This window comes from Typopeltis vanoorti, chromosome 15 (assembly GCF_054136105.1).
Source record: "Typopeltis vanoorti isolate ZY-2024b chromosome 15, IOZ_Tvanoo_1.0, whole genome shotgun sequence".
NCBI lineage: Eukaryota > Metazoa > Arthropoda > Arachnida > Uropygi > Thelyphonidae > Typopeltis > Typopeltis vanoorti.
This window is the reverse complement of record NC_143563.1, coordinates 89,079,953-89,102,376: the sequence shown is the minus strand read 5'-3', so window position 1 is coordinate 89,102,376 and position 22,424 is coordinate 89,079,953. Positions and strand designations below refer to the sequence as shown.

Below are 22,424 nucleotides of genomic sequence, written 5' to 3'. Positions count from 1 at the left end.
TATACATGCCATTGTAGGTTCTTACGAATAAATGCGTAAGAACGCATTTATTGGTAAATGCGTTCCTACAACGGCACGTACTGGCGCTTTGAATGCGAGAGAGGCCGATAATTAGATACATAACTACTTAACAATATTCATTAAAAATTACAAGAATATTTATAAAAAAAATAACAATTTTACTTCCACATGAGTTTCAGGGAATAAATTTTTGTTTGTAGCAATTTCTGCTGTGTGTTCTGTTTTGGCAATCCCTTTGAATACTTCAACAGTAGTCGGCCATCATGTGAGAATCCCATCTTCCTTGGTACCGAACTTTCATAGTTTTTAAGTCTTGATGAAATCTTTCGCCTTGTTCATCGCTTACAGCACCTAAATTCTCGGGAAATCTATCAAGATGACTGTATAGGAAATGAAGCTTTATGCTCATGTTGCAACCTAGACGCTGGAAATTTTCAAGCATTGTTTCCACTAGATCTTTGAAATTGCACGCTTTTTTGTTTTCAAGAAAATTATTCGCAACCATTGTAAATGAAGTCCAGGCCTCTTTCTCAATTTCGTTCATAGAGGTGATGAAATTTGGGTCTCTCAATAAAGTTCTAATTTGCGGTCCACCAAATACACCGGCTTTAATTTTTTCATAACTAAGTCGTGGAAATTTTTCACATATGTATTGGAAACAGTCACCTTGTAAATCTAAAGCTTTAACATACTGCTTCATAAGACCTAGTTTGATGTGTAGAGGTGGAAAAATGATTTTTTCTCTATCGATTAAAGGTTGATTTATAACATTCTGTTCTCCAACATTTAAGGATATTCTAAGAGGCCAATGTTTCTGACTCCAGTGTTGGTTTCTAACTCGACTATCCCAGAAGCATAGAAAACACGGAAACTTTGTATATCCTCTTTGAAAGCCAAGTAAAAAGTTCACCATTTTAAGATCCACACAGATGATCCAGTTATGGTCTGTATATTTTAATAACTTCAGAACCTTTTTAATGTCCTCCTCATATGTTTCCTTTAAGTGGACTGAATAGCCAATAGGAATTGAGCCATACACATTCCCATTGTGTACTAAGACACACTTGAGACTTCTGCTTGAACTGTCGATAAATAAACCCCACTCATTTGGATGATATTGTACAACACTCATTTCAGTTAGTAAACCTGACACATTGTTACAGTAAACAAACCCACACTCGTGTTTAAAATATTATACAAGATTACTTTCCCTGCTACGATAAAAAGTTATCTTCGTAACTTGCTCTAGTAAGTTTTTTTCATTTAATCTTGAAGCTAACAATTCCGATGATTCCTTTGATAGGCCCAAATCTCTTACTAAGTCATTCAATTCCGCTTGAGTAAAACGTTGCAGTCCAGAACTACAAATTAAATTTTCATTGTCTAAATCAACATCCGGGTCTTGCTGCTCAAGAACATCTGGCATATCCCGATCATGCTCGTTCTCAAGTACAGTAAAGGAAGTCCTTTATAAATTGGCATGGCTATTTCATTGGAATGAGCAACTGGCCGAATTGCTGAGTCGAGATTTGGATACACAATTTTTTTCTTATTCTTCTTATTATAACCAGAAGTCTGAACTAAACAAAAATAGCAATCATCTACGTGATATTTCGGTTCACGACAAATCATTGGAATGCCAAAAGCTAATTTTTGGCGTTTTCCCTTGCTCCACTGTCGTAAATTTTCTACACATGACTTACACACTTTATTTAGAGCCCATGAATTGTCCTGATCTGTAAGTTTTACCTCAAAGTATGCAAAGTACACTTTCTTAACGGAATCAGTGATGTTTGTCCTTTGACTGGGAACAGTAAAGATGCCACAAATGTAGAAGAAGGAATCTACACTATTGACACAGTTTCGAGTAGTAGACATGATGATTAGAGCCCGTGTAGCTCAGTGGATGTGGCGTTTGCACACCACCGCGCTAGGCCGCACGAAGGAAGTCTTGGTTTCGAGTCTAGTCGGCGACTAGAGGAAATTTTTCTAAGCCTTTTTTCGACCGGTTCCCGAGTTAGTCGATCTCTGGCACGGGCAAGCAGGTTTTTCCTCCCGGAAACTCGGGTTTTTCGTCCTGTAAACTCAAGAAAATCGACCGTAGAACCCACATTATTTCAGACATTAAATATATTGTGTTAGGGTTAGAGACCACGAGATGGTGGCACATTTGAGCCGTCTCTCTTCACTGCGTACCGCTTAATTAGTGATAGCCTTGGGCCATCTGTCTCTGATTGGGTACCAGTGGAGATTGAACTGCCCACTCAGTCTCCAAAAGTTAGATAGGGCTAAATGGCCTCGCCTACTCCCGTATATACGGGAATAAAAAGGCGTTAGTTGATTTTTTTTTTTTTTTTTGACATGATGTATTTTCTTCACTGCCGACTAACATGCAATTAACAAGACAAAAAAAAAACCAGAGACTTTGTTGAAATGTTATAAGCGCTCATCATACTTTCACGATCGATTAACGATTGACTGATTTCGATCGTTCTTTGTCCGCTATGACGCATATAGCATTCATTTGTTTTAGACAGTTGTCATCGCCTACTTTTCATCACCTAAATCTATTAGGTCGGTTATCGGCCTCTCACGCATTCAAAGCGCCAGTACGTGCCATTGCAGGTTCTTACGCATTTATTCGTTTACTAACAAGCGAGAGCGGTGAGCGCTCCGATTCTGATCTGCGCACCGCTTTGAATAATAGGCTATATCGTCGGGAATTTTTCGAATGTCTTGATAAAAAGTTAGGAACAGATTTTTGAAAGTACATACTTTTAGAAAATAATATTAAAAAATCGATTTTTTTGATCCTCTAAATAGTACTGCGTCCTTAAAACTAGCAAAAACTTACAAATGAGCAAAAAGAAAATGCCATAGAGGAAAAAACCTGACGTGATAGAGAAAAATGGGTTTGATATTTGAAATCAGCGCACTCAAATTATTAAAAAAACAAGTGTCAGATCATAATCAGCAGAAAAAAATTTTTTTTTTTGTTGGCCAGTGTTATCATTCAGGGAGTGAGAGGTGTGATTGATATCTGATTATCGGAATAATGAATTACAGGTAACCCTCGTATAACGCGGATGTTAAGTTCCATAGAAATGCCGCGTTATATAAATCGCGTTATGCGAGACTCAGAACACATACAAAAAGTAAGGTTATATTCCGAAATCTTTTTTTTTTTTAATTATATAAACAACAATGACATATCCAACAAAAATATATTTTTATTTAATTCAGGTAATTCATGTAAGTTAAGAAAACATAAACTTACATGTCATTGTTTATATGTTTATAGAAACATATAACATTTGCACGGCACCATTCGTGAAAATACTGATGCAAGAATCCCAAGACAAGTTATGGCAATTAAAGCAATTATCAACGACAACATCAAAAATATCTTGGCCCCTTGTTGTTTCCGGGAGTGGTCGACAAAATAAAAATTGTTCTATAATATCTTCCTTATAAATAGATCTACTGAAGGCTAGAATTTGAGCTTTACCAGTTACATCAGTTGATTCGTCCAACTGAATAGCAAACATATATGTTTCTTTAACGTGAGATACCACTTGCAATTCAACATCTTTGGCCAAATCCTGAATACGTCGAGAAATGGAGTTATCTAACACAGGATTTTTTAAAATATCCTTTTCATCTTCCTTGCCAAACATGATATTAAGAATTTTACAGCATGCTGGCAGAATTACAGATTCTGCAATTCTGTGAGATTTCATTTTTTAGCAGCAATTTCTGCGAATGCGGAACGGCTTCTTGGGCTAATTCGGACACAGTTACAAATTTACTCCATCTTTTTGCTTGAATAGTTTTATCCAGTACAAGTCTTTTAAAATATTCAGCCGGTTTTTCGCTCAACTGAGAATGTTTAAATTGTAACCGTCTTTTTAATTTACTTGGAACCACAGCGTTGTTTGCTAATTTTTCGCTACAAACTACGCATGTAGGACGTGGCAGATCTTCTTGACTGGAAATAAAGCCAAATGGCATATAAGTTTCGTCGTAATGCCGAACGGTAGTTTTTAATTTAGTTTTAGAAGACCCAGTACTAGATGTGGTATCAGCTGCTAATGTGCTGGACAAAACTAGCTTCACTTTCTTCTTTCTTGCTTTTTTTTTTCTTACTTTCGATGTGCTAGCTTCATTGTCTTCAAATTTTCGTTTTTTTATTACAAATTTATCCATGTTAAAGGAATATTACTGAATAAAATTAACTGAAAAAAAAACAATAAAAGAACTCTTACTAGTTACCTTCAAAATAAGAGAATTAAATCAAGTTATTTGTGAACAATACACTTATGAAAAGATTAAAGCTAATTAACAGACAATTTTAAACCGATTCACAAACCGTAAGTTTCGTAAAATATAAATAAGAGAGCTTCAGGTGCGGATGGAAGACCAGACACTAATAAAAAAAATGCGCAAATTATGACATTATTTCTTTCAATTAATTTGTCTTCACAAATCTCAGGGCCCATCTGAAGACCTCTCGCGGCACACCGGTTGAAAATCGCTGATCTACACCAACGACATCTATCGCCCACCACCACCACCACCACTAGTATTGCGTGGGTTCTGAAGGCCGATTTGTCTACATGCGGGATGAAAAACCCAAGTTTCCGGGAGGGAAAACTCTGCTACCGCCATATGAGATCGGCTAACCTACCTTCAACTGGAAAAAAAAAAAAAAAAAAAAAAAAAAAAAAAACATAAAGAGTCCTCTCGTCACAACGAGAATCGAACTTATCTCAGTGAAAAAACAATGTTCCACTGCGGAAATGCAAAGAACATATTGTTATGGAGCATTTTATTTCTTTTCACCATACTGCCAAAATTCACTAAGCTTTGAATGGCCTTAATTAAAATTATTTTTAAATAAAAATCTCAAAATGAGTAGACCCATGCAGACAGACAGAAATAACTTTTGCATCCATGTCACTAGGCCAGGCAAAGAAAGACCGTTTAAATTTCGATACTAGTCGTGGACTAGGAGAAAAGATTTTCTTCGACTCTGTTCAAGAGTTAATCTTTAGCACGGACAAACGATTTGTTTCTCCCGGAAACTCGAGTTTTTCATCCCGTAAACCAAAGAAAATTGGCTTAAAACTCACATTATTTCAGACAACATGTAGTGTTTTATAGTTAGGAACCATGAGATGGCGGCAGTTGTCTGACATACTTTCCTCTCCGGGTGCAGATTAAAATCACTAATAGTCTCTGGCCAGCTATGCTGTGATTTTCAAAGGACAGAGGCCATCTGCCTACTGGTCTTCAAAAAGTTAGTTAGGACTAAATGAACTCTTCTACTCTCTTTGGGAAAAAAACGGCGTTAGCTAACTTTTTTTTAATCGCAAAATGACGAAGACGAGATGACTCACGTTTCAGTTGGATGTGAAATTTCTTAATTTCATTGGAAATGCACAAAATATGGACGCCTATCACATGCAATATGGAAAGATCCAAAAACGGCAAAAAAAATCAAAAAAAAACAGAAAGACAAGTATTGAACATATTCATGTTAAAGACATTATATATGTCTTTATTATTTTCTTTATTATTTTTTATTATTTTCTTTATTATTTTTTTATTATTTTCTTTATATATTTTATTATTATTATTCTTTATTACTCTTATTATTTTTAAATAAAATTTACTCAACTGGTATCCCCCCAACTGATAGAATGGAAAAAAGCAATTGTGATTCCTATCTTCAAGAAAGGTAATAGAGATGACCCTCAAAACTGTAGAGGTATCAGTATACTAAATTCCTGTTACAAAATATATAGCAGAATCTTAAATAACAAACTAATGAAATATTCCGAAAACTTTATTCTAGAAGTACAGAATGGATTTAGAAAAGGACGATCATGTCCTTTTCTAAGGACATGATCGTCCTTAGACGGGTCTATTACTATTTTAGTTCTTGCATGGACAAGATCCAGCAAGAACTAAAATAGTAATAGATCAGGCCTTTGGCTAAAATTAATAATAGAGAAAAGAAGAGAATATAATTTAGAAACACATACTGCATTTATTGACTTTGAAAAAGCATTTGACAAAATTAAAAGAAACATATTATTTAACATATTAAAAGAAAAATAAATACAAAATAATATCCTAAAAGCTATCACAAGTATATATGAAAATAATCAAATACAAATAAAATTAAATCACGAGCTATCATATACGAGAGAAATAAACCAAGGGGTCCGACAGGGATGTCCCCCTTTCAGCAACGCTTTTTAATATCTACTTAAATGAAATAATAATAAAATGGAATAAAAATTTACATCAAGGAATTAAACTTTCTCCTACAGTTAACTTAAACACTCTCCTCTTTGCGGACGACCAAATAATAATTACAAATTCTGAAGATAACTTACAGAAAGCTATTTTAGATCTAAATGAGATATCCAAAGATTATGGTATGATAATATCAACGGAAAAATCAAAAACTATGGCCTTTAAATGACAAGATCCAGCAAGAACTAAAATAGTAATAGATAACAAGATCTTAGAACAGGTTAATCATTTACCTACCTAGGATGTATGATCACATATGAAAATGAAAAAGATATAAACGTAAAAATTGCAAAATATTTAAAAATAACAGGTGTAATTAACTCTATATTTAAACCAAACCTAGTTCAAAAACAAACCAGGCTAAAAGTATACAATACATTACTCTACCAGTCTTAATGTATGGAAATGAAAGATTAACAACAGCAGAAATGAAGTTTATGAGAAAAACTGCAAAGTATACCGTATTTGATCACAAAAGAAACGAAGATATTATGAAAGAATTAAACCAAGAACCAGTAATAGAAAAAATTAAAAAATATAAACATAAATGGATGGAACACGTTCAAAGAATGAAAACAGAAAGATTACCAAAACAAGCCTTAAAGTACAAGCCATTAGGAAAAAGAAAACCAGGACGTCCTCTTAAACGATTCAACGATGACTTCTAAGGCCGGAACAGGCCATGCTAGGCCTAAATCCTTGATACGCATGATGATGATATATGTTACTCTTAAAGTTGCATGTTTACAAATTAAAAATTTTGTATGTGTGAGTGTGTGTTTCCCCTGTGCACTTATATATGAGCAAGGTATGGAGAGATTACAGATTCGCAGACTCAGTTCTGCAGAATTCCTAGGTCTGCTCTAAAAGCTGCTACAATGGTCTGTGGTGTCAACAGTGTATGCCAGCTTTCCTTCCAATTCACAAAAACATACTACCCTTCTTAATCTGTCCTTCTAGGAGTCTATGCCATGCTAGTGTCATCGAAATGTATTGTGATTCTCCACTACATAAGATCTACATGAAATATCTCAATCAATTTACATATCTGCCTATCGAGAAATGAAAAAAGACAGGAGATCCGGAAGGCACTACCAGAAATATGGTAGCGTAGAGGCATCCACACCTTTCCCCTTCTAATTAATTTGCGGTCCTGGACTGTTTCTTTAATTTAATAGAGCTGAGCTCGATCATAAGCTCGATCATTGTTTGCTTCATGTCAGCAAACGCCACATCCTGCTCATTTGCTGACATGAAGGAGAAGTCAAAACTCTTCCTTATAAATTCGCAATCACAATAACGCAAAAAAACTTCACAAACTAAAACTATATAGATATGTGTCTCAGGTTGGCTAATATTGAAGTGTTGGGCTTTTAAATGCTAAGAGAGGGAGAGCGAAAGCGAGAGAGAGAGAAAGAGAGAGAATATTTACACATATATGCACAATTTTGAATTTACACATATATGCACAATTTTAAGATGTAGTTGGCTCAATGGATTGCATATCTGCTCTCCAATTAAGGGAATGGTTCCAATGCCATCGTAGCGTATCCCTCGTTCTTTCCGGATTAAAGAAAGTCTAAAATCAGTAAAAACAAATCATTAGAAAAAACATCAGCTAACGCCTTTTTATTCCCGTATATAGAGAGTAGGCGAGGCCGTTTAACTCTATCTAACTTTTGGAGACTGAGTGGGCAGTTCAATCTCCACTAGTACCCAATCAGAGATAGCTGGCCCAAGGCCATCACTAATTAAGCGGCACGCAGTGAAGAGAGACGGCTCAACAAGTGCCGCCATCTTGTGGTCCCTAACCCTAACACTCGTATTTAATGTCTGAAATAATGTGGGTTCTACGAACGATTTTCTTGAATTTACGGGAGAAAAAACCCTCTTGCCCGTGCCAGAGATCGACTAACTCGGGAACCGGTCGAAAAAAGTCTTAGAAAAATTTCTTCTAGTCGTCGACTAGATTAGAAACCAAGACGTCTTCCTTCGTGCAGTCAAGCGCCGTGGTGTGCAAACGCCACGTCCACTGAGCTACACAGGTTCTACTAAATCATAAGAGAAAAAAAAAAAGAAGTTATCCCATTTGTAAGAACTCCAAGTCGTGACACCAGTTCTTGACGGGCTCTGCAATGGTCTTTGGTTAATGTGATCCAAACTACTGGCTTTCTTCCATGGAGACAGGGCCGCATTTACCATTAGGCGCAAGAGGATCCTCACTCTCTAGGGGGGCCTTATTTTAAAACCTTACTCCTCAAATAAAAAAACAGCATAGTTATAGTTGCAAAATAAAATACTTATTTTTAAATATTAAATTCATAATATAAAAAATAGAGGCCGCTGAAAATTTTGTGAGGCTTCCTGCTTCCATTTGAAATACATTGTTCTTTCCTTAGAATATAAAACTAACAGGAACTTTGTATTCCATACAATTCATGTATGTAAGCGTACCATTTCTTTGCTGGACGTATATACACGTCCAGCAAACCTGGATAATATTCTGTCCAACTGCTGAAAGAACATGAATAAAAGTGTAGTTTGACTGTCATGTCCATTAGAAGGTGCGATAATCCTTCACGCTGAAAAGAACACTTAACTACATTATACCTGGCGTCGGTGGCGTAGCTAGAGCTGTTTTCGCCCCTCTCAATACACACCAAAAATACTACAAAAAGTAAAAACGACGTATAGGGAAATAAATTAAAACACTATCTTTATATATGAAGTAAAACTTTGCTTTCAACATTCTAAAATTTTATTTTTCTTGCTTTTCTGTTAGCAAAATCGTCGATGACATTGGCGAAGTCTATTTCATAGTAATGTAGGTAATTCTTAATCAAATTTTATTTAGAAAAACTCCTTTCACAACTATCAACACTTACAGCAATTGTAGAGGAAAATTCGCAGTAGTATTACAATATTTAGAACTGAGTTCTCGAGACTGTATTTTAAAATTAATTGCAAAAGTTCAAAAAGGTTCAAAGTGACGCCCGGGGCGGACCTCTCCCCCCCCCCCTAAATACGCCACTGCCTGGCGTACGTAGTAGCTACGTTTTGTGGCCTACAGCAAGAAACGCAGTTGCTTGCCGTTTGCTGGTAACCAGAATCTAAGTTATATCAGACTAAATACCTATGAGTTATATTCATTTTGGTGATTGCTTTTATCGTATAATTATAGTTTTTAATGCCAGCGTAAAATAAGAAATCCTTTCATACTTTCTTCACTTCACATTGTATCACTTTGGAAGATCAATCTCACTATCAATTTTTTTGCTAATTATTTTAATCGCCAATACATTTTTAAAATTCTCCAAGAACTTGGGTGAAAATAATTAATTTTGTCAAACAATTATTTTATAAATTCATGAAAATCCGAATCTGAAAATGAATACAGTCTCCATCTGTTCCAAATTAAGTTTCCTATTTTATTCATAATCTTAGTTCGAAGGTTAGTTATCATACATGAATCTTGAATTATATCATGTAATGCATAATTTTTATAACATAATCTGTTGGTTTTTGCATTTCAATTTTCTTGGTCCCCCCTAATCACTTATGAAGTCAATTGTTATGTACATATTTTTGAAGTAGCGATATTTTCCCTACAGTTTATCTTTTGAAATTTTATCTTGGTGAAATTTTATTTCCAAAATTTTCATAGCAGAATTAATTCATCTTTAATGGCTAACTTCCCTCTCCCAAAATTATTACCACACACACACACACACACACACACAAATACTGCTAGATAACATGTGGCATTTTCTTTTTGTTTGAATTCGTTATTTTTCCAAAGTAATTGTACTGTTGCAGTTTTAAGCAAAAGACAAAGGCGTAGAATCTCTAATAAAATACCATTGGATATAAATTAAAAAGAGTCACAATCGGAAACCCCGAGTAATGCAGTTTAACACCATTTGTTGTACATAAAAAAAAATAAATAAATAAAAAATAAATAAAAAATCGTTCCTAAAATCGAAATGTGCGACCCATATAATCTTATTTTGCAAGGAAAGGAAGCAAAATGTCATATTTATTTCGATAAATGTTATTTAAAAAATATAAATATTTGACAGCACATGTGAAATTCGTTTTTATTTGGGAAGAGACACAATAAGTAAATTGTGCAGCACAAAAGGGTCAATCCAAGAAATACAGTGCACACATAACTACAATAATCCGTTAACTGCGGGGCAGGCGGGGGGGGGGGTAATTGCATTTTAACTGATGACACTTCATCAGCAGAATGCTGATGAAGTGTCATCAGCATTCTGCCTTTTTATTAGGTCAAAATATATTTGCGAACAGATATATTCAACATAACTTAGCCAGTTTTGTTGTAAAAAGTGCCGCATAAATATTAGCAGCATAATAATAAAAAAATAGCAAACTTCATAATGCTTCAGAATAACTTGATAATTTTGATAATATCAAAACAAGATGAGACACATCTGTAGAAATCTATTATTATTATTATTAGAGTCCTTTTAATTATGAACTCTACAAAGATATATTTAATAAATTTGCATTTTTGTGTTTTTAAATAAATAAACTGGTTTCATTTTGTCACAGATGGTTTTCACTGGATTACCTGGACTTTTAGACTATTGTTCTTATCAATATTGTAAAAACCCGATTGTAGCTTAAATATTCCAAAGCACATTTACATTGATTTTTTACTTAGGTCAAGTCCCACAAGAATGTTGTAAAAAATAACCTTGTTTGTCTCTGTATATTTTGTATTAAATATTTTTGTAAATAGCCCTTTGGAAATTAACTGTATATATTTCTTTAATAAGAATATGTTAGAGTGTAAAAACAAAGGCAACGTTTTTTGCTGGAGCTATGTGTAATAGATCTACATGGCGGCATTAGAAAGGTTGTTTATTAAATTTTGTGTATATGAGAAAGGCTTACAAGCTCTGCACGTAAACACCTCCGAAGTCAATCAGAAAGGTTCAAAACAACTTTCAGATGGTCGGCAACTTACAATCAAACGAAGACACAAAAGAGAACAAAGAGCAGGCCGAACTTGAAACTTAAGATGAAAGAATTATGCCGAATTCTTCGGGGGTTACAAACTTCGTGCGAGGTCTCAGAGAAAGCATAATAAAAGGGGACAGAGCCAAGCATATAAGGCTTCCCGGATCCAGAAGTCGCTAGAGAGAGAGAAAGAGAGAGACAGAGAGAGAGAGAGAGAGAGCTTCCCGTTTCCAGACGTTGCCAGAGAGGAGTTTCCCAGTTCCAGTCTTAAGAGAAGGCTTCGAGTGCCCAAAAGGAGATGTTCCAATCGCCGGAGAAAAGCTTCCAGGCCAGGGAGGAATCCTGGTTGAAAGCTGGCGGCAATTCGAGTTAGTGCAGGAGGCAGAAAAAGGAGGCAGTCGTCCAGGCATTTTTGGCGAACCCAAGCAGAGGAGAAAAGGCGAGACAAATTACCCGAAGCACCTTCGCTCCGAAGTTTTTCTTTTCGCCGTGGGAGAATAACTATTTGCCGGAGCTGTATATGAGTACCGCAAGGCGCAGTTCACAGTCCGCTATTTTCCCGATGAGATATTTCTAAAGCCAGATTTCGTGAAGGAAGCTCAAGATGAGATGAGAATTGCCTTAGAACTTTTTGTACAAGACATTTGACTGAATGTGTGATACAGAGTTTTTGTAAGTTATATACCTTTGTACAATTCCTCTTATAATGTGTTCTAGTTGGACAATTAAGATTTAGATTAACAGTAACAAGAAGTGTCATTAAGAGAATCTATTGGCATATTTGAAGTTGATATACAGTTTGTAAAAGTAACTTAATAGAGAATTAAATAAAACCTCTTTGTAAGTATACTAGAAGTTTAATAAGTGGAAATTGTAAACAGAGGAAATAAGTTTTTGAGTTAAAGAAAGTTTTTGCGATAATTTTGAAACACGTTCCAGAGACAACAGAGGTTTTTTTGTGTGCTGCTGCTATTTGCATTTAGTTGGGTAAGAGCAGTTTCTATATCACAGAAATAGAGCATTTGAATTTCAAGTTTATTATTATTTATAAATTAAATTGATTTTTCAGTTCATTTTTTTGTGCATCAAGATTCTAGTTATTTTAGGGTAAAATGTTGAGTAAAAAAAGTAGATGTTAGCGAGCATAGCAAGTAATCGTTACTATTTACTATTTATTACACGATTTATTCAACTCCAGCTTTGATTTTTTTAAGTTGCAATAATAAGCATAATAATTCCAGCTATCGTTACTATTTATTGCCTCTCCGTTTTAACTAAAGCTGGAATTATTATGCTTATTACTGCAAATTAAAAAAATCAAAGCTGGAGTTGAATAAATCTTGTAATAAATGAATGTTGTAATTCCATAAATATGATGATTTTTGCTATAATTTTTATTGCCGTAAATTCAAAATTTTTATTTTTAGTGAGAATATCTGAACATTACAGTTCATGAAGTTCCAATTTTTACCTTGATTAGCAAGCCTAATTTGACTGCATTTAAATTCTTTTTTTAAAAAAAACAAACAAAACACTTTTATCCTTATATTATACTAAATTATTACCATACCTTTTAATATTTTTTCGGTATTCAGAATTTTTGTAGCAACTATGATGCTTGTTAACGAAGCTTGTCAAACAAAATCAACGTTCTCAAAATCAACAATCAACACTGTAATTAAAATCTTTCACAGAAAGATTTTAATTACATCTTTCTTTAAATTAATTATGATTCAATTACCTGGAATATTTAAAAGTGTAAATACTATATAGGTTTAGAATTACATGAAAAGATTTTAAACTATTTAGAAAATTTAATATTAAATATAAAGTATTGTAGAAGTTTCATAATTATTTATAAACCATCGATATAAGTTATTTATTTATATAAATAAGTCATTTATTTATATAAAATGACTTACATAGTTTAATATTACCAAGATTTTTTTTAATATTAATAGTTATTGTATACATGTGAAATTCGTTTATATTTTTGGGAAGAGACACAATAAATAAATTGTGCACCAAAAAAAAAAAGGGTCAAATATCGTAGTACAGTAAAGAAAATTCCAAAAAAACGGTAATTAAACTGATAGTTTAGTTACCGTTATTTGGCTAGTACTTGTAAAGCAGTATATTGTATACAAGTGTATATACCGAACTATATGGTTAAAGTAGTTGTCGCAGTCGGTAAGAATATATTATTTAATTAATTATTATTCTTATTTCACTGTTACTCGTTTATTTTAACAAAATCAAGATACTACTGTTTCTATTTTTGTATTTTTTAAGCTTTTAACGTAATTGTTTATTTTATTTATATGTTTACTAGGGTGCTCCACCCCCTGACACCTACGGCGCCCGACCCCCGGGTTCCGGACTGGTATGCCGGTTCTCCTTGAATTCTGATGACTCGACACTCAGGGTAGCCCCTGAGTTTCAAAACGTTTCAAATAACTTGACAAAAACGTTACAAAAAAACGTTGCAAAAAACGTCACATAAAAACGTTACAAAAAAACGTTACATAAAAACGTTACACAAAAACCTTACAGCCTACATCCGTTTCAAGCCGACGTCACATCCGTTTCCAATTTCAGCTTATCATTTTATAGTATAGAGTAGATTTTGGATTTAATAAATATTTATTTCGCTTTTGATAGATTAATACACATAATGATGCCAAGAAAATTTGAATCCGGAGCTAGTAAACGAAAACGACTTAGAGAAAATGAAAAACAGCTAAATAGTCAAAAGGGGGCAATTTTGTCTTTCTTGCTTTCTGAAAATTAAGAATTTCGTAGAACTGAAGTTGTACTTCACAGTTCTCGGAATGAAAACGAAACATTGGTATCATTATCAGGAGGAGATGAAAGTGAACATGATGTGGAAAACATAGGAGAGAAAGAAGTAAATGAAACAAATCAAGAGGATTCTGAAGAAAATTTTCAATCGGAGTTTGTACTTACCAGCAAGCAAGCTATCTCTTATCCTACCGATATAGCAGAGTGTGGCCACTTACTATTAATGAACAGTTTATAGAGCATATTTTAATAAATATGCCCCGGAATGTTGGTAAAATCGAAAATTTAAAAAACGAATACACAAAACGCAATAGAATATATGTCAGAAATGTAAATATATCACATTTTTACTGTAAAAAGGCGAATGGAACAAAGTTATTTTTTTTTCAGAAACCAGCAAAGCAATTTACTGCTTTGTTTGTAAATTGTTTTCTAAGTAAATAATAGCTTAATGAAGGGTTTTTTAAATGACTGGGGAAATATAACACGAACCTTATGTGATCATGAGCATTCTACTGAGCATATACGAGCGATGCGCGCATATCGCAAAAGAAAATCAAGTTCTGTAAATACTCGAATTGATTCTGAATTGATCAAACAAATACAATCTGAAGAAAATTATTGGAGAGAGGTTTTAAAAAGAATAATAGCTACCATTAAGTTACTGAGTAAACTAGGGCTAGCACTTAGAAGAAATACAAATGATATTTTTTCTGATTCTTGCGGAAATTATTTATCGTGTTTACATTATTTAAGTGAATTTGATGATTTTTTTAAAACATCACATGAAAATGTACGCCAGCTGTGGTTCTGGCAGATCAAATTATCTTTCTTACCATACTCGTGATGAATTCATAGCATTAATAGCTAAAAAAACAGGTGAAATATTAATATCAGAAATTAAGGAAGCTGCGTATTTTGCAATAATACTCGATTCAATGCCAGACATTGCCCATAATGACCAACTAGCTATGATATTTAGGTATGTTGTTTGTCGCAAATTCTGACATTAGAGAAACATTTATCGAGTTCATCAGAATTACACAGCATAAATCCTTATATTTAGAAGAGGTAGTATTAAAAAAATTAGAAGAATTATCTTTGGATATAAAAATGTGTAGATGGCAAAGCTATGATAACGCTGCCAATATGAAAGGTATACAAGCTAGGCTGAAAAAACTTAGTCCCTCTACACATTATATACCGTGCTCTAGTCATTCCTTAAATTTAATTGGCAACTATGCCGCGGAATCTTGTCCGGAAGCAGTGCAATATTTTTGTTTTATTCAAAATGTATATAATTGCTTTTCATCTTCAACAAGAAGATGGGGTATACTCCTTAAACATTTAGAAAAAAAATCTTTAACAGTTAAAAGACTAAGTGAAACGAGGTGGTCCACAAGAGCTGACGCTATATTGGCTTTGAAACATGGATATAAACAAATTAAAGAAGCATTACTTGAACTATCCATTTCTCCTCATGAAAAACCTATTTCTAAATTCGAGAGCTCATCATTGGCTGAACATTTTGACAAACCAGAAACAGCAATTTTAACAGTTATGTGGGACAAAATTTTACAACGAATAAATGCTACTAGTAAATCTCTACAAGATCCCGATATGGATTTGTTTTTAGCTAATAATTTGTTACGCTCTTTAGTTGGTTTTATTTTAGATATAAGAAATAGTTATGCTGCTGTAAATGAAGAAGCGAATTTATTAACAGATGAGACAAAATTTAAAGATGAAAGGAAAGAGTTAAAAAACGAAAAAAAAATGAGTGACGAAGTTTCACAATCTAACAATGAGATTATATTACATGGGAAAGAAAATTTCGCTGTGAACATTTTTATTGTCATTTGCGATAAGCTAATTTTGAAAATTAATGAAAGAACAAAAAGATATTTCGACATATTAGATATGTTTGACATTTTTCTGAAGGAAGATATAGATCTAGACAAGTACAAGACTAATATTGATAAAATTTTACAAACTTATGGGACTGATATTGATCCAGAAAAATTTACTGATGAAGTTAAGCAATTTTTAATAATGATAAAGGAAGAAAATTGTTCAATTAAAAATATGTACAAATTTATAAACGATGGGTTAAGGTCTTCCTTTCCGAACGTAGAAACAATTTTTAAAATATTTTTGACGATGCCTATTTCAAATGCAAGTGCTGAACACTCATTTTCAGTGTTGAAACGAATAAAAAATTATTTAAGAAGCAACTTGCACCAAAATAAAACAAGTGACCTGTCGTTATTATGCATTGAATCAGATGTAATGGACTCGATCAATTATGATGACATTATAGATATATTTGCTAAAACCAAAGCCAGAAAAAAAAAACTTTTAGTTATTAATTTTTTTATTTAAATTTGAACTGATTTATTTTTATACTTTTTTTTAAAATGCAAATATATGTATACCAATGTTGTATTGTGTTATTAAAATGAGTTATTATGGAAATGTTGACTTTTATTTTCAATAAACTAAAAAAATGTTTATTTTTGAAGGCCTCATAATGATGTTGCGCCTCGGGTCTCCAAAAGTATAAATGCGGTCCTGCGTGGAGACGACTTGATTTGAACATCCTTAACACAGTTTTGTTTGAAATGTTTACACACGTGGCTGCAGCAACCGCAAGAGACAGCTCGTGACTACAGATTGTAGGTTCACTCTTCCTACCAGAGTCAGATAGCAGTCTCTTCTGTTTGACGTAGGAGTCGGGAGACCTTGTCGGGAGGGCTAACTTCGCCTATGATTACATGGCGTTCCTCAAAGTGTTGTAGGAGTACTCCAGAGGTACGCGATAGGTATTTATTAGGTACGCAGCACTTTTTAGCTGTATATTTTTGCACTTTATTTTCGCACATAAGTGCATGTCGTCTAATTTATGATTAATTTTGTAATAATTAAAACAATTTAAACGACATTTAAATAAAATTCAAATACTTCAAGTCGCTCATTCGGAACTCTCCAGAAATTTCGGAATCATTGGTATCTTAAATAATAACGGTACTCAGTGATTGTTTCACCACCCATGCAAGCATTTATATGCGTTGGTTTATTTTCGTATTTAATAATTTTAAAGAAATGTTTCATATCTTTATAATTTAATAATGGGCGTACATATCAGGAAATTAATGATGATGATGACGATTTTTGTAATATATTAGAACGGAAATGTTAAATAATAAATAACTTTATAATCATTCGTTTTTTGAATATAATATAATTATAACTTCTCTCAAATTGTTTTGGCCTCAGAGGATTACGAGGATGGTACTAAAATTTCTAAAGGGGTACGCAGGTACTGAAGGTTTATGAAAACAGCTTTCTCATAATCAATAAAACAGATGAATACCTCCTTTTGAAATTATCCTGGTCTTTCCATAATCCATTTCATGTTTGCTATTTGGTCTCTAGTTCATCTACCTTTCCTTTAGGAGAGGTAGAGACTCTACTTACATACTCTACAGTAGAATATCGATTATTTTAGAACTGACACAGTGAACAGAATACATGGAGCTCTTCAATTTCATTAAAACATATCTAATATCTGGAAAACCAAACAACTTAAATTCGTCTCTGCAATTACCGGTCAGTCCATATTTACACACAGATAAGGAATGTTACTACTTCTTATTGTGCTATCTTCTATCGAAGGTCAGCGACCATCTTGGCGAACAAACTGCGGTCTTGTGCTAATCTGAGCAGTTGTGCACTGCTCTTTCCTGTCCACGTCTTGATGTTGTCAAACCATGATATTCTTTTTCTTCCTCTAGTTCCTTTGCCATCAATTCTTCCTACCAAAATAGTTTGTAGAAGTTGGTATTTGCTGTTTCTCATGATGTGGCCAAGATATGATGTTTTTCGTTTCTTGATTATTTGTACAAGATGTTTAGCTTTGCCAATGGATTTTAAGACCTCTTCATTGGTAATTTTTTCTGTCCATGATATCTTAGCATTCTTCTGTATAGCCACATCTCAAAGGCTTCGATTTTCTTGATCGTTGTCACCTTCAATGTCCATGTTTCAACTCCATAGAGCAGAATAGACCACACGTAACATTTCAGCATTCGGCATCTGACTTCCATGTTTAGGTCTTTATTGCATAATAGTGTTCTCATTTTCATGAAGGACTGCAGTGCAACTTCAATCCTTGTCTTTATATCTATTTCTGGATCCCACCGTTCATTAAGCCAACAACCAAGATATTTATATCTTGACACTTGATCAATATTTTTCCCATTGAGTGTCAGTTTCATTGATGAGGCTGGATGTTTGCTGATGATCATGTATTTTGTCTTGTTGATGTTTATATTTATTCCCATTCTTTGGCTTTCTATGTATACTCTGTCAATGAGTTTTTGGAGATCCATAATGTTATCTGCAATTAGCACGGTGTCATCTGCATATCGTAGGTTGTTAACAATCTTTCCATTTATTGTGATTCCCTCTGGATGTTCTTCCAATGCTTTTTTAAAGATTACCTCTGCGTATATGTTGAACAGGAGTGGTGAGAGCACACATCCTTGTCTCACTCCTCTTTTGATGTTAATATCACTGGTGGTAATGTTGTCTAATTGAACGGTAGCTGACTGATTCCAATACAGATTTGTTATATCTTATGTCTTGTTCGTCTAGCCTTATTTGTTGAAGGACTTCTATTAAGTTAGTGTGTCTGACTTTGTCGAATGCTTTTTCAAAATCTATGAAACACATAAAGACAGATTTCTGTTTTTCTATGCATTTTTGTATCAATATTTGGGTACAGAAAAGGGCCTCTCTAGTACCAAAACCATTCCGAAAGCCGAATTGTGTTTCACTTAGAGTTTCTTCACTTTTTCTATAAATGCGATTTTGAATTACTTTCAAAAATATTTTTAATGTTTGGCTCATTAGACTAATAAGTCGGAAGTCACCACAGGAATTCGCTTTGGGTTTCTTTGGGACAGTGATAAATGTAGATTTGAGCCAATCTGATGGAAATTCATCACTTTCATATATTTCATTAAATAGTTTTTCAAGAAGTTTGATGTTACCTGGTTCTATTAATTTTAAAAATTCTGTTTGCACACAATCTGGTCCACTGGCTTTTCCTGTTTTACTTGTTCGTATAGCATTCTCTATTTCGCATTTCATGATTGCTGGTCCTTGAATATTATCTTTTATATTTATAGGCTTCTGTCTAGTATCATTGAAAAGTTCTGTTACATATTTTATCCAAATCTGTGCTTTATTCTCTTCTTCTAGAACTATTTTTCCATTTTCGTCTCTTAGAGACACTATTTCCTTTTTCCTCAGTTTTCCGGAAATTTCGTTGATTTTCTTATACAGATTGAAATTATCATGTTTCTTCTGAAGCAGTTCAATTTCAGTACATAAATTTTTCATCCAATTTTCCTTGGCTTCTTTTATTTTTTTCTTGATGATGTTATGTGTTTCTGTATACCTGGCTAGGTCTTTGTGTTTGTACATTCTTCTTGTATCAATAAGAGAAAGAATCTCATCTGTCATCCATTCCTGTTGTTTAAATTATTCACATAACCTACTTCTTCAATACTTGTTGTTACGATGGCATTCTTTAAGCTATTCCAAAGAGATTCCACACTTTTATTTTCTTCTATGTTAATCTGTTGTAATCGCAGGTTAAGCTGTGTCTTGGCACTTTTATTTATGTTCGGGTCTTTCAGTTTTTCTAAATCAATTTTCTTTTTCTTCTTTTGTGATTTTTTAGCTGATTTTAATCTAAGACGTACTTCTGCAACTATGGGATTGTGGTCTGATGAGATATCTGCTCCAGGATAAGTCTTTGCACTCTTTATACTACTGTGGAATCTTTTATTTATCAGTATATAATCAATTTGATTTCGGACAATGTTATGTTGGTTATCTTGAGGCGATTTCCAAGTGTACAGTCTTCTGGGTGGAAGTTTAAACCAGGTATTTGCTATTGTTAGATCTTCTTCCTGACAGAACTGGACTAGGCGATCTCCTCTGTCATTTCTGGTGCCTAAGCCATGTTCGCCAACAATTTCTCCATCACCCCCTCTTCCTACTTTTGCATTGAAGTCACCCATCACTATGTTTATATCATGTTTCTTTGTTAGGTTTTTAATCTCTTTTAGGTGTTCATAAAACTCTTCAACATCTTCTTCACTTTTGTCAGCTGTGGGTGCATAAGCTTGGATGATATTTATGTTAACGGGGTTTCCCTTAAGTTGTAACAGCATTATCCTTTCAGAAAATGGAATCCAATTTAGTACTGATTTATTGATTTCTTCATCTACTATTACAGCTACACCATGTCGATGTTTGTTCTCATCATTCCCAGAGTAATACAATGTTGTATTATCTTGTTGACACTTTCCAGATCCTGGCCATCTTGTCTCGCAAATTCCCAAAATCCGGATGCCCAGCCTCTTCATTTCTCTTGTGGCATTTCTTAATTTGCCAGCTTCATACAGAGTTCTGACATTCCATGTTGCAGTTTTAAAAGTGGACACCATTTTGAGCCCGGAGATTCTTCGCACCCCTGTCCCATTTAAGGGACGCCGGGAACTTGGGGACAATTGTAAGGGTTTGCGCGCCATGGTGGTTGTTCTGGAGATGGTGGTTGTTCTGGAGATAAGGTAGAGCTGTAGTTTCTCCGTTTGATTTCTGCTCCGCAGTATTACAGACGTACACAATATAATCATATTTCCATCTGCAAATCTCTGATCACAAGCTTTTCCGTCATCATTTGGCTTCAACCTTGTGTCAGTACTGATAATGCTGCTTCCCAATGTCAGGGGCAGTGACCCCAGCAGGTGCTTATTTAATGGCGGCACTACTCGCCATGTCACCGAGTTGTCATTGGGCTTTGTGAGGTTTTAAGTGAGACAGAGTTGCCACTTCTGCTCCACCACGCTCTGATAGCTCAGTCGCTGTTGGTCCACGGCTGCTTATTCGCCAGATTGCTCTGCTTATATCGCAGCTAGCCTCCATATCTGAAGGCTGTTCCCCGATCCGCCACCTGGGGACGCACCCGGTAGTAGTCAGCTCTACTAAAGTTGCAATTAATATACCAATGGCTTTGGCAACACACGTTGTCGATCAATATATGGCTATATAGGGTAAGATCTTATTTCACAGACTGTCATTTTTGAAGACAGCAAAGACCTCTAAAAAACAATTCCTAAAAGGCATCTTTTCTGAATTGTTTTCTGTTGGTTGAGACAACGTATTAGGCATGTATCTTTACCTATCTCTGGGTGATGTTATGTGACATCTAATCGTTTGCGACTCTTGATTATCTTGTCAACAAAGGCTCTTCATCCCACTCGACCTCTTCTCCTTTCTTTCAGTAATCGCAAGTTCAAGTTAGTAAGTTCTTTTATGTTGTCTATCCAATTCTTTTTGTGGTCTTCCCCTTCTTCTCTTTCCTCAATCTTCCCCCAAAATAACTGCCTTTTCCAATGATTCACTGTTCGCATATACCATTATGCAAGCGACGAATCATTGATCACATCATTGGTGAATTATTGCGAGCTTATTGGTCATTCTTGCAATCCATGGAATTCTTAATAGTCTCCTTCACGCCCATAATTAAAATGAATCAATTCGCTTTCTGTCTTCTTAATAATCCAGCTTTCATATCCATACATCACTATTGAAAACACCACTGTTTTGACAATTCTAACTTTTGTTGCCTTACTCGCACCTCATCCTTCAGAATTTTTGTCAAGTTTAACATAGGTTTTTCCCCCATGGCTATATTTGTTTTAATTTCATCTTCATATTTATCATAATTTCTGATTCTGTAACCCAGTAAATCATAACTTTCACAATTTCTTTAATCTCCATCTATTATAAATTCATTTAAATTACAACAAGCTATCACTTTTGTTCTGCTGATTTAAATTAAGCCAGACTTCGTTACTTTCTCTCTTAACCAGTAGAAACAACAGCTCCAGATCTTCCTTAGCTTCTGCTATGAGGGTTGCATCATCTGCGTATCTTAAATTATTTATTTTTCCGTTAACAATTTTAATTCCAGCTGGATCTTTGTCTAAGTCAGCCATTCTCATAATAAATTTATATTCACTATAAATATTTAAAAAGATGGGGCGACAGTATACTACCCTGCCGCATCCGTTTATCCACTCGAACACTGTCTATTTCTCAAAAGACCATTTTTACTGAAACTTCTTAGTTGTCATACAGTTCTATCAAGAGATTAGACGCTCAGCCACTGATCTCATTACAATCCAGTCTGCCAGTCTGCCACACAATCAACA

The 22,424-nt window shown here is 34.3% G+C and overlaps 2 protein-coding genes across 2 annotated transcripts in view; both read right to left on the bottom strand.

The window, feature by feature from the left end:
• Positions 1–22,424, bottom strand: part of LOC150098962 (carnitine O-palmitoyltransferase 1, liver isoform-like) — a 231,157-nt gene that overhangs the window by 207,328 nt on the left and 1,405 nt on the right. The gene's annotated exons all lie outside the window — the stretch shown is intronic.
• LOC150098963 (protein ZBED8-like) lies at positions 3,309–3,761 on the bottom strand. Its single transcript, XM_090405780.1, has one exon. The coding sequence runs from the start codon at positions 3,759–3,761 to the stop codon at positions 3,309–3,311; it is 453 nt and encodes a 150-aa protein (XP_090261906.1).